The 13,782-nt window shown below is 45.5% G+C and overlaps 1 protein-coding gene across 1 annotated transcript in view; it reads left to right on the top strand.

Moving 5' to 3' along the window:
• Nucleotides 1-13,782, top strand: part of glis1b (GLIS family zinc finger 1b) — a 73,190-nt gene that overhangs the window by 29,036 nt on the left and 30,372 nt on the right. Inside the window, exons 3-4 of the mRNA XM_030049688.1 lie at nucleotides 994-1,186; nucleotides 2,512-4,093. Of these exons, the coding sequence (XP_029905548.1) occupies nucleotides 994-1,186; nucleotides 2,512-4,093 (1,775 nt within the window). The remainder of the gene's footprint in view (nucleotides 1-993; nucleotides 1,187-2,511; nucleotides 4,094-13,782) is intronic.

The following is a 13,782-nucleotide window of genomic DNA, read 5'->3' as shown; positions in this document are numbered from 1 at the left end:
CTCTCTCTTTTCTATTTCTGTCCATAGTCTTTGTTGGAACTATTTTGTTTGGCTGGCTTTAACAATACAATGATGTTTTTGGTCATAACCGTGAGGTATGAGACATAGTTAAAATAAAATTCCTAGGTTCAGAAATATCTTCAAAATAAGCCCACTTTATAGGAGAAATACAAATAAAGCACACTGCAGCTGATCACAAAGTAAAGCAAGCACTGGTATATGAATACAGAGTGGCATTCACTTGTGTCAAATGCGGTCCATTCCTCGTGCATTTTCCTCATGAAAAGGGTAATTTGAAAATGCTGTTGAACTTTAATGTGTGCGAATGATTCACGTATTCATGTTGTACATTAATTAGAATTTGCTCCAAAAGTGACACATGAATGTAGAATTATAACAACTAATGGTAACTCTTGGTATGTAATCAAAGTCCTTGGTTGACAAAATGCTAACACTTTTACGGTCTGGATCCTCCACATCTCAAGATACTAAACTTCAGTTAGTTAATTTTTTTTTTCCTAAATAGATGCTTAGCTTTTTGGAATAGAGCTCCTCAATTACTCCAGTTATGATATTCAGTAATAAATCTCTCTGGCGCTATCCTTACTGTCATCAGTTGGACTTCACCAAAGAGCTCTCTCTTCATATATCAACAGACACATGGTTGTTGCAGTCAGTGATTATTCCTCATGAGAATATTCATAATCTAATAGGATTTCAACATGTCACTGATGGCTTGGCTCCCACTGTAAACTGTTGCAGCTCTGCTGCTGACATTATTCTTCCAGTGCTGTCAATAAATTACGGACTCCAATCTCAACTTTTAGTTTGAGAGTGACTACAATAATATCCCAATGTGTGAGCATGTCAAGGGTATCTTAGTTTTGTCTTCTAATAGTGCAAATGTATCTAAATAGCATAGAAACTATACTGTGAAGGAGTCAGTGTGGCCATGTAGACCTATCTATAACCTTTCTCCCCCTCCTTTCCCAGTGAATGGCTCCTACTGCTCAGAGAAGGAAGGTGAGGGTGAGCTGGGTGGCAGCGAGGGCATCCTGATGCGATGTGGGCCGAACTTGTCCTTGCCAGTGGGGAGTCAGCCTGGGGGGCTTTACCCCCACAGCCTCCACTGTGACAGACCCACAGCTGACCTTCATCTGCAGGACGGCCCTCACCAAGATACCAGGTAGGACACTGTCATTGACATCATCATTTAATCATAATTTCATTCTGATGTTTCCTATTGGGTATATGTAGAGGACTGTGTGTTCTTCATTATCTTGGATGGACATAGTTGTAACTGGAAAGCTTCACCCAGTCTCGTAAAAGCACAGTGAAGGAGTCCAAAATACAACATTTATGTTACAGTAATGCAACTCTTCTGTTGTGCAACCTTTGAGAGCGGATCATCCTGCTGTTGTTCAGGTCAAAAACAAATTCCGCCCTCTGGCCTCTGCTGTGCAGCGTGTCCTCTCCCAGCCTCAGCCCTTTTCCTCTCTATCCCTCTATCCTTAGTCATCCAACCCAAAGTGCTTCTGGACACACATTCACTTCTCTCATATTGTCTCTGAATATTTTCACTACAGCCAAACAGGAAATGGCGCTCCTGAAAAGAAGAGGGGAGGGGGGTCAAGGTCTTTATTAACAACAACGATGACAAAGTCTGCCAGTGGCTTTCTCCGATCCTAGCTTGCGTTAGCCCTCTTTGTCCCCCCAGCATGGTCGAGAGATGGGACAAAGACGATTCCTTCATGAGACAGCCCAGAAAAAAAGAGGGCCCTTCTCACATCACTCAGGGGGTTTGGACAAAATCCATAATGAGCCAACTGACAGGAATGATTATGTAGGAGATCACAGCGACGCATGGAGAAATCTGACCTGGGTTCCCCATTCAGTAGGGCAAAGATTCCCACCATAATACACAGTATTGTAAACGGTGACCCTTCATAGACTGCCATTATGCCACCAAAACAGGTGACTCCCTATTTATCCCTGATGTTGGGTTGGGTTTAACCCCTTTGTGTCATCAAAGCCTGTCAGATGGACACACCAGGCAGTGGCCTCTCAGTCTCTCTGTAACCACCCTTCCCTCCCCCTCGCTCTATTCTTAGTCATAAATGCCCATTCATATCTCCACCACAAGATCCAATTTCATTTATTCATGGAGTCAGTTTGGGTCATCACTGGTCGATGCTAGCTGGTTTCCAGCTGTCATCTAAATCCTGTACCCGTGCAATGTTTGTTTGCACCATCGCTGTCAATGAAAAACCCAATTGAAATACTTTAGGTCATTTGGGCCCATCTGTGATGAGATGATTTTTATGTAAACCGAGAGAGAGAGTGGAGGGGCTGGGGAGCAGGGGCGGTCAGCTCTAATAGTGCTGCTGGTGGGAAGGATGAGCCGGTCTGTATCTATCAACAGGCAGTCGGCTAATAGCGCTCATATTCCACCCAGTGTCGCCCTAATAGCGTAGTGCTCAGATTCCTCTCTGTGTGTTTTTCCCTTCACAGATCCTCCTCTGCCTTCCAGAGGTCCCTGCCTGGGGCCTCACCCAGCCTGGGCTGCGGCAGTGCCAACGGGGCACGGTCCAATCTCCCTTACCCTATCAAACAGGAGAACTCCATGGGCTACAAGATCTCCAGCGCATTGCCGGGCGTTCCCAGCCCATCGCAGGCCGGGTTTCAGAACTCGAGGGCAGGCGTGGGTGTTGGTGTGCGGAGGGGGGAGATGGTGGAAGTCCCGCATGTTAGCAGCAGCAGTGGTGGCGTCTGCGCAGTGAGTAACTTAGGCAGCGCTGTGTCAGGGGACGCGGCGCAACCGTTTAATAATGAAGATGTCTCCGCCCCGCTGGCTTTGTCCCCCAACGGCTCCCGTCATTCAGCGCGGCTGCTCAGCACCAGCAGTCTGAAGAGGCGCTGCTTGTCCTTGGCCTCGCAGTCTGCCTCCGCCACGGGCTCCAGCGGCGCTGCTGCCACACGGTCCCCGTCAGCCACCAGCGCTGCCTCCGAGGGAATTGATATCACCGCCATCATCTGCTCCTCCTCCCAGATGTCGATGGTTGCCTGTGTCAACGGGTTCCGCACTAACCTCTCACCCAGCCACACCAGCAGCGCCGGCGTCTCCTCCTCTTCCTCCTCCTCCTCTACCTCCCCACCCTCTGCCGCCACCTCGTGCTCGCAGGCAGCCCCCCACAAGCCCCCACCTCTGCCCCCACCTCACGGCAGCCCCCAGCAGGCCACGCTACAGGAGAGCTGTCAGCTGCCCTCACCTGCCGCCTGCCTGCTGTCCCTTTCCTCCTCCTGCTCGTCTTCGTCCTCCTCCTCAGTGTCATCGGCGGAGCCAGAGCAGGGCCGGGGGCAGAGCCAGGGGCTGTGTGAGGAGCAGGGCTCCATGCAGCAGGGGCCCGGGGCTGGAGGGGCAGCCAGGGGAGGTGTGGGAGCAGGAGGAGGCTCGGAAGGGTTGGGGCTGCTGATGAGTGGGGCCCTGATGTCTGGAGCCCTGCATTCAGGACCTGGAGCAGGGGCTCTGCTCGAAGGCGGCCAGAGATCAGGGGCTGCCCTAAAACAGGAGCCCCTGGATGACTTCACTCCCAGTGAAGACGAGCTCTTTCAGCACCACTATCATCAGCACCACCACCTGAGTGGGCGCAGCGGACATCTCCGTCACCCGCACCACCCAGCCCCCCCTCGGCCTGCCATGCCTCCACCCTACCACCTGCACCAGTACGTGAGCCCCAGTCCTGGGGGCCTGCTGCACCTCCAGAGCCAGCAAACGGCACCAGCCTCCTCTCTGGGACTTAAACCCTCATCTGGGGGCCCTGCTGGGTCCCAAATGGCCCCAGAGCGAGAAGAGATCGGAGGGGGAGCGCTGGCTGATAAGCAGGTGTGTCGCTGGATCGACTGCAGTGCTGCATACGAGCAGCAGGAGGAGCTTGTGAGGCACATCGAGAAGGTCCACATTGACCAGCGCAAGGGTGAGGACTTCACCTGTTTCTGGGCTGGCTGCATCCGCCGCTACAAGCCCTTCAACGCCCGCTATAAGCTGCTCATTCACATGAGGGTCCACTCTGGAGAGAAACCTAACAAGTGTATGGTGAGTCACCACAACCCTGCAGCTCTATCCACCCAACCCAGGCCAGACCCAGAGAACACAGATTCAGTCACAATTCACTCAGAACTAGCTGACTCATTTTAAACCAAGCCCAGTTTTATATGAACACTGTCCAGACACCAGATCAAAATATTTCGGAATAGTCTATTTGCAGGCACAGTAAGTTTTACAATTTGTGCTTGAGAACTGACAGAAACATGTTTTCCAAAAAACTGGGTTATATTAATTGGTTTGATATGGGTATAAATCTTCCCATAATTGCGACCTTCTGTTAAAAGAAGATGTTTTTTTGAATTAAACACAAGCACATTTTGCATAAAGTAGTAATACATTCCCTGAAGATTATTTTTCCTCAACAAGATATGTGCAATGTGTCCAAAAACAAGACTGGCCTTGCTCCACTGCTGATTGCTTTTCAGCATTAACTTTTATTTTGTTTTGGTTGAGAAACAGATATGTTTGTAATTCCTGTATTTTTAGTGGAACATTTAAAACAGAAGTTTTTTTTTTTTTTTTTTTTCCCACTGAAGTTGTGGGCTGTTACAGCTGTAGCGCTACCTTGTCACTATATAAATAGAATTGTGGTTGTATTCTTTGCAGGTAAAGCTCCGATTCCACAAGTCAACACACTAATCAATGTCAAGCTGTCATTCCCCCGCATCCCTTAGCAAATGGAAAAAGCCCTCCAACCTTAAGAATGATTTAGTCCAAATACACAATTAGTCCACAATTTGTGTAGGGCGAAGCCATGTTTATTTTCACGAGCACTCTGTTTTTTGAGAAGGGATTCAGATCATGAAAAGCCAACACATCTGGTTAACATAACCAAACAATGCCTACACTTGATCCCTTTAAATGGGAGCTTTAAATGTTTAGCTGTCCCACAAGTATTAAGTGAATTGGCTTTATATCCAAGCCAAACATGGGGAGAAATGTAGTAGTCTGGAGAAAGGAGGCACAGTGGGATGGTCGCAAACATTTTCTAGTCTTGCTCAATTCATGGTTTCACCCAAAGCCCCTGTCAGAAGTGGTCTTCCTCAAGTTCAGGAAACTGTCCAAATCCTAATTATTGAAAAACTGAGTCTGCAATATTTTTGAGGCACCTGTTTTATTTCAAGTTCTTTTTTCTTTTTTTTTCTTCTGAAGAACTCCAGGTCTTGTTTATTTTCTAAATAATTTTGTATAATAGCGGCTTGTAAAATTAGCTGAGGTGAGAGGCTTTTAAAGGGAATAGGAGGTTGTATTTTATGGCATTTGTGTTGATTGTGACTGATTTTGATACTTGTTATAGTATTTCAGAGGTGAGCGTTGATTGAAGCCGAAAAGACACACACACACACACACACACACACACACACACACTCGACTGTTGCTGCTGTTCCTCCTGCTTTGCTTCACTCCGGGGTGTTAGTGTTTCTGCTTTTTTGGCTCAGCATAACCTGAAATTTGGAAGTAATTTGCTGTGCAGTACGTGACCCAACTGTTAATTCTGCTCTCGCAGTGTGTGTTGCATATGTATTAAACACTTTCATTTCTCTACTTTTTTTTTCATATTTCGGGTTGTTGGAACGCTGCATGGGTGTGTCTCAGCCAAGCAATGAAGCTGCACTCGGGTGACACACAGGACAGGACAGCAAATAGACGCCGAGTGTCTGTTTGTGTGTCTAAGGCTGGTGTGAATACACAGTATAGGTGTATGCATAAATGTATCATTATGAAGATGTGTGTGTGGGTGTTTATGTGTTTGTGCTCGGAGATGTTTACCAGATGTGAGCACCAGAACAATTCGGCTCAGTGTGGACGAGCCACTGGACTCTGTCTGAGGACATGAGGCGCTGTGAACGTTTGCTACACACCCTAACCTCCCAGTCACCCTGACCTGACACACACACACACACACACACACACGGCTATGCAGCAATGTGAAAATGGGGATATTGTTTCCATTGACTCCCACAATAGGAAGTATTGATTCCGCGTACAGTACGTTGGATTGTAATGCTCTCACTTTTCCGACAGAACATAAACAGAAAAGTGAAATGTTTTGGAGCTTGAATCAACACGTCTAATCAGCAGGGATTGAATGTATGTTGATTCGGGAATTCTACAGATAAACTCGCAGGTCTAGAGAAAATAAACGCTCGCTGTATGTGTATTTGTAACTGTGTTTGTGTTTGTATATAGTCTGTGTGGGTTTATAGTGAGCACTATGTATAGAAAGTGCTATGTATCAGGAATGTGTGTGTGTCTGTGTGTGTGTGTGTGCGTGTGTGTGCGCGCTCGACTGTTCCAGTGTTGTCCATCCCTGGTCCGTAGGTAGCTGGTCTTTACCCTCGATGCTCTCTGGCCACTAACAGTGATGCCTGTTGTGTTTGTTGTGCTCATGCAATAGACAAAGGCATTCAAGAATTCAAGCAATTCGTATAGAGGAAACAGATGAGACATTTTGATTTAGGACCAAATGCTCTAGAAAAACCCGGGCTAATCCCTTTATTATCTTTCCAGCGGCAGATTCCAGCGGGCGCTCATGAGGCAAGGCTCTCCTCACATCCAAGCATAACACTCCTCTCTCTCTCTCTCTCTCTCTCCCCCTCTCCTCTTTCTCTCCGTCTCTTTCTCTCTCCCCTTACAGCTGCACAGCATTTGCTTCATGCCGTGTCTTGGCAGGAAAAAGTCATTATCACAACACACGAGTCGTACCCCGACCCCTGTGCTTGTCACTGTCTGTACCTGGCTAATATTTTAAGAAATTCCACATTAAAAAAAAAAAAAAAAAAAACAACTACCACCACCAGCTCCCTCCATATGTATACGGCTGAGTTCGAGGCACATAAAAAGCGCCTGTTAACTTTTAGAAGGTACTTTTTGGTTCCCCTTCTCCAATTAAAGTGGGCCCCGGGCTGTTGTGTAGGGCGGGCAAGCAAGCAGGGACACACGGGCGAGAAGGAAACAACATAATCTCCTTGCAATATCCTGTTGTGTTTCATGCCTAATTCGCCTGTTGTTTTAGTTTATTACATTTTTTTCCTCTTGTCTGCATAAATATTAAAAATATATCCAGCGAGAGCAGCCCTGACATGGTCCCAGGCTTTGATATGGTTCTGGTTTCTCAGAGGCAGGCCCTGTGGATTTCAAGTGTCTGAACGCCGGACCGTGGACCATGAAGGTCACACAAATATCCATCTAAACCATGCGAGCCCTCTGAGCCCAGGACAGGGCATTTACGTGGCAGAGAGGAGCACTTTTGTTTATTTGGTGCTTCGTAAAAAATGAATTATTATTGGCGCAGGCGTTTGAGCGAATTCCCCTGGAAAAATCAAACCAGCAAATACGTTCTTCAAAAACAATGGTGTGATTTATGTGTTATTAGAAGAGTTTTATGTATTATGTTGTGGTGGGATAAAGGCCTGAGGCTGTGGGCCGAGGCATGAAACCTGTTTTGTTTTGTTTTCCACAATATCGAAAAGAAAATATTTCACCAAGATCAGCAATATTAAGAATCATAACAGAAGCACAGTTTGGCTGAATGGCAATCGTTTTTTAATGGGTCACTTCTAGTTTGGATATTTAAATGAAGGCAGCATTTAGTATCTCAGATTTCTTGCAGTTGGCTGAAGAGGTGAATTTATTTAGTAACACTTACCGAATTTCATAAATAACACAATTAATATTTTTGTTGCACATATTTACTCTGCCTGCAGTGCAATATTAATTAAAATTTGTCATTTTTATTCCTTCATTTTTCATATTATTAGACTGATGTATCTGACAAGTTATTTGAAAGAAAAGCTGAATTCCTACTACAGAATCAGATTAAGCCGTGAGCCAAGAGCCAAAAGCAAGACAGAGAGCTGCTAACCTATTTCACAAGGAGAAAATACACCCAGCATTACCTGCTTAATGGGGCCCTGTCCAAACACTTTTGTGCGTGTGCACGCGTGCACACACACATACACACGCAAGCACTCAGTCAAACCACTTGTTGAAGGAAAGTTGGATGTCGAAACCTGGTGGAAAAAAGTGTAGATCATGGAATTTCCTCTTTTTTCACTGGTGTGAAACCAGCAAACATATATTTAGATTTATTAGACTGATTTTTGGAAGAGAGTGGCGAAATCCCTCAGCAGCAGACGCTGAGACATAGAGCGCGGGCCAGTGCCAAGATGGCGTGTGTTTTCAGGGGTAAATGGAGTCTTTTGTGAGCAATCAGCTCAGACGCAGGAGATGAAACAGGGAGTGCCATTAGCTAATTAAAACTGAGGTTCAGCACATGACCCGACTTTTCCTCTGAATGCCGCCTGAAACCGGAGCTGTCTGGGCGCTGGGTGCGGGCGGCGAGTGACGTTGATATTAATGTGTTTGTACCCATATGAGCCGCTGCCACTCCGGCCTGTCTGAACAACTTAGAGGCCACAATCTCTCAGAGTCCAAATCGGTCTCTGTGGCTCTGCTGGAGCAACCTGCAGTGAAAGGTACGGTGCTGGGTTCTTCTCATACACACACACACACACACACACACACACACACACACACGCTGCTGCTGTCAGGTGGAACCCTCCAACCTCCAATTCATGCCAGCTTTCAGAAACTAAGAAAAACAGGCATGCATGTGAGTTTAACCATTTGGGCTTGAAATGGTTTCATATAGTAAAGAGCAGGGGTGGGTGATCAATATTATATCGATATCATGATATGAAACCAGATATCTGAGATTTTGAATGTTTTGGAAGGATTGCAATATAGTTCAGGGATGCACTTTTTAATATCAAAATATCACATTTCATTTTATCCATATCGCCAATTGTGATATCACAGTTAAAGTAAAAACATGAAAATAAATAAATAAATACATAAATAAATAAATAAAAGGCTTTCATCTGGCAGCAATAATACGCAGTCAAAGTAAACACACACAAGCATGCACATATGCACACAGAAGTCTAATTAAGAACACAATATGACCACACACACACACACACACACACACACACACACACACCCTCACATAGTTCCTCCACTATACCTGGGGAGGAGAGGTCTTTATGGCTCATTTAAAGTGGTGTAATGAGGTTCAGTAGACACGAAATGGCACGGATTCAACATGTCAGAAGTAACATCACAAATAAGAAACAGAGCACCTAAACTCAAACCGTTAAACTGTCTCGAATGTTAAGAGCCAATCAGGCCAATATAAGGAGCTGGCAGCTAACAGCACTTTATCTGCAGGTTCGAGTTCCCCTGCTACATAACTTCCATAATTAATGTTGTCAGTCACCCTCCAGTCCAGAGGAGTTTATCAGGTAGCTGGATGGTCTAATTTCTTATACAAACCCATAATCCCTTCCTGTGGTTATCTTCTGTCTTCCTATCAGCTCCACTGTGCCACTTGGCAGTCCAGCCGTCATGCTAACAGTAAGGCAACACTGTCCATATGTGATACTGGTATGATGAAACTGCTGGCAGAGCGGCTCCGCGACTGATGTTTTGGCGCAGGAATGAAAGCCCTGGATAGATGGATCGTGCTTGTTTTCCTTGTCGAGTGGGCCAGGCCAACTTCTTGTCAGGCCGTAAAAGTTTTCCAGTCAATCTTTTACAGTAATGCAATCCAGTAATCTCCATCTCTCTCTCTCTCTCTCTCTCCCTCTTTCTCGCTTTCCCTCTCTCTCTCTCTCTCTCCCTATTTCTCTCTTTTACTTTCTGTCTCCCACTATCTGTCACTTCGATCCGGGTTTTGGGACGGTTTTGATGCACAACACAACCACAAGCTGTGCCGGAGCACTCTCTAAATCTTTTTCTCTAGCCAGCCATTTCACCTTATTGGAGGATTTCAAATTCTCTTCTATTTATATATACATGCTTGATCAAAGATTTTTAATGAAGACATAACATTTTCATTTTGTTTGAAAAAAAAAAAAAAAAAAACATCCAAAACACCCTTTTTACCAGCTGTTTCAGACTAACTCCAGTCAACGCATCACAGCTGGATTTGGTCTTGATTGGCTCGCCTCAAACCCTTTCCAATCAGGACGTTTGCAGAATTTGAACTGACACCCCAAAATGAAAGCCTCCACTCAGCAGCTTTACCTAGTTTTGAATCAGAGGCGCCCGCCAATCAGCATCCAGTATTGTGACTGCGAGGTTCTGCCTGTGGTATTCATCAATAACACCAAATGAATTCAACGAATAGCCTTTTAACTGAAAGTAGATTTATTTCCAAGGGCATTATTCTCATCCAAGTCCATAGAATGTGTCCAAACAAAACTATGAAAACCAAACCATATGGCGAATTTAAAATTCACGACAAAAAAATCAAGCGACAGACAACAGGCACATGAAACAGCAGCCCGACTACCTTTGCTTTCAACTCCACAACCAGGTATCAAAGCATGAAGGATCTACTGCATGTTATGCGCTCTAATTGCATTTGCCTGGAATGCAATATTTTGAGGTTTGCAATTTCCTTAACATTTAATCACGCTCTGGTATCAGAAACCTGAAGACCCGCGGCTGTGGCTCGCCATACATTTCATAGAGCTTGTGTCATAATTGTCTCCCATCCAAAAGCTTAATCAGTTTAACCCCTCTAGTGAGCCAGATCAGTTTACCAATACATAGGAGAGATGAAGCCGGGGTCTGGTGTGTATTCTGGGTCTCCGTCACGTTCGGGGGGCTGCTGCAGGGACGCAAACCAGGTTTGTGCAACGGAGAGAGGCAGAGCTGATCAGCGAGAGCCTTGGCATCTCCTCCCGAGGTTGTGGGCATTTTTACACCGCAGCGCTCCCTTTTGGATTTTGAAATGTTCTAGCTGTGTGTGCTCAATAATGGGCGTTATGACTGTATACTGTCATGGATCATGTGCATTGTGGAGGCGTCGTTAACCGTTTCTCTGCTACAGTCAGACAGATAATTATAGCAAAAAAAAAAAAAAAACTAAAAAAAAGTTTGGTGGCGTTTTACAAGGCAAACACACAACAGATCCTTTCTCCCCGGAGGCGGCGAGCCCTGCCCACTCCTCGCATTCAAACACTGGCCCGGTTTTGTGCCCAGACACAATTTGCGCCACGGCAGCCGCTCCGCAAATACACCCATCGAACCGCACTGTGTGAAGAGTGTGTGTGAGCAGGGGTCTGTTGGGAGTGTGTGTGTCTACGCTGAGGAGAGGTAAATCCAGGTGGGGTTTTGCTGAGGTATTGATGTCGCTGGGTGTCAGCGTGGGAGAGGGCATCGCACAGAGCCGACTCCAGGGCAACATTTACCCTCGACCGCCGTCACATCTCCCAACAAACAAGCAAACAAGAAGGACATTTATACAGAGTGGGACCATGTCTACCTCAGGGCCAGACCACAACCCCAGGACTACAGTATCCCTCCACCCATCTCGGCCCACTCCGCGCCACACCAGGCCCGACCTGGAGTTAATATATAGGGGCAAGTGAGCTGCTACTGTATAACATGAACACTAAGAGAAATATGGATAAATTACGTCGTGAAAGATATGTTTATGTTTGGGGTGTCATGTTTAAATTATGCACCGCAGCACTCTGTGGTTAGTCCGCCGGCTTTAATTTGAATGTTTTAGAAAAGAAGTGAAGGCTAGAAGAAACAGAGCCAGAGAGGCAATTCAATTCAACTGATGTCATCCCAAAAAAAAAACAAAAAAAAAAAGACGTTTTGCCCAGAATTCACCGTGAGGCGTGATGCATGACAGCGATGTGGTATGCACCAAACACACACTCGAGAGCATTTCTGAAGCTTTAGCCAAACAGTGCACTCTTGAGCGCTGACTAACAGCTGGCGTAATAGCAGGGCAGTCGACTTTCAAGTCTCCGCGGCAAAGTGTTTGTTACAGGTCAACCAGGCTTTCCGCACTGCTCCCATAAGGCCTTATCTGTTTACACTGTCGAGAGAGAGAGAGGGAGAGAGAGAGAGAGACCCAAATGGAAAGATCTAAAGAGAATCTAACTTGTGGTGACAAGTGGTCTATCAAAACACTGAAAGAGTAAAACATTACTACAACTTATGGTGATAAGTGGTACATCAAAACACCAAAACCGCATCAAATGATTGATAATAAGAGAGAGAAATCCAAAATGAAAAGATCTAAAGAGAGTTTTGAGGCATCGCTTGTGGTAACAAAAGTTGCATATATCAAAACAGTAAAACTTTACCATAACCACATCAAATAATGAAATGCGGAGAGTAAGAAAGAGAGAGAGGGAGGCCACATCATTGTAATATCTTCTGTAGACGAGGCACATATCCTCTCAGTAGGACATACAAGGACACAGTTGCCCAGAATGATCCATTTTCTTGCTGCTCCGTTTTATGATCCATCGTGTGACCCGGCAGAACTGGCATTACAGAGAATCTGATATTTAAGACGGGATTTACCTCGCCCCCATAGAGCTTTACACCCCAGTAATATCTAACTGTCTCCAGAAAGAGCCCTCTGACTCTCTGTTCAAAATTTCACTTTTGAGACATCTGTTTCACATTCGATCGGTGCAGCTTTGGAAGCAGTTTAGCATCGATGTAAAAAGGTTTATGCAGGGTTTAGAACCAGATTGGTTTAGTTTTTATGCAGAATTACAGCATAAGTAAGTGCTCTAAGTCGGACCAGATCCTTTTTTTTTTTTTTTTTCTTCCCAGCGTCACATTCCGTAATGGCGGTTTTTCAGATTGTGTGTCACACTGAGACTGTCACTGAGATTGCACGCATCTTTTCAGCGGCAAAACCCAAACAAAAAAAAGTCAGCATCACCGATATGCCAATTTTATTTTTTAAAGGGACAAAGCCAAGACATTTAGATTAGGTCATGCGCAATTTAAAGTACAGCCGGGAAATAGATATTGTGTATGAGAAAAATTTAGTATCATAATGCAGCCTGCGCTCTCACTGGCAAATTGTGTGAGGCCAGCAAGTGCCAGGCTCCGACTCATATTTCAGCTAACATAAACATGTGTCTGATGAGAAATTTCAAGGAAAATATTCCATAAATATGAAAACGTTTACTGGGGAATACCAATGGACATTGGAACCTCTAGATTTTTGCCGTTGGCAGGTTGCATGAATCTATCATAATTGCACAGGAATGGGGAGTGGCTTGGAGCTCAAATAAATGTGTTTTCGTACAGGACGGCGGGCACAGGCACACACTGGTGCTGAGTAGGGACTGATGTATTGAATGTGAACAGAGGACCTCTCACTGAAATGTGGTGAACTGATTTATTGAAAAGTGAATGGATGTCAATGTGAATGCCACTCGATATGCCATGATCAGGGCTGACACTTTGAATGTCTGGTGCAGTCTGATATATTGCAACCAGCCATATCCACATAACGAGAAACTGGACCCAGAAACCCACAGAGAGCAAAAAAGAACACAACCTTGGCAAGCTGACGAGTGAACAAATCTAGGGGCACCGTGGCATCTTGGTTGCACCACATTTCTTGGGCAGCTGCTTTTTTACCCAGAGGGCTTTGTGGTCTGGTTCCCCTCCAGGGTTGCGTAAATGCCCTCTCTCCCCCTTCGCCCTGCATGAATCCTTGGGCTGGTGTTGATCACAGTGCCATCTTGACCTATTGTTTAATTTTGCCGGCATGTTTTCTGTCTGAATATTATGGTGCCTCTGGCGTCAAGGTATTTGACTTGGCAAGCCGCGGGGCTTCT

The sequence above is a fragment of the Myripristis murdjan genome, chromosome 4 (assembly GCF_902150065.1).
Source record: "Myripristis murdjan chromosome 4, fMyrMur1.1, whole genome shotgun sequence".
Taxonomy (NCBI): domain Eukaryota; kingdom Metazoa; phylum Chordata; class Actinopteri; order Holocentriformes; family Holocentridae; genus Myripristis; species Myripristis murdjan.
The sequence above is the reverse complement of the archived record's forward strand: the minus strand, read 5'-3'. Positions and strand labels throughout refer to the sequence as shown.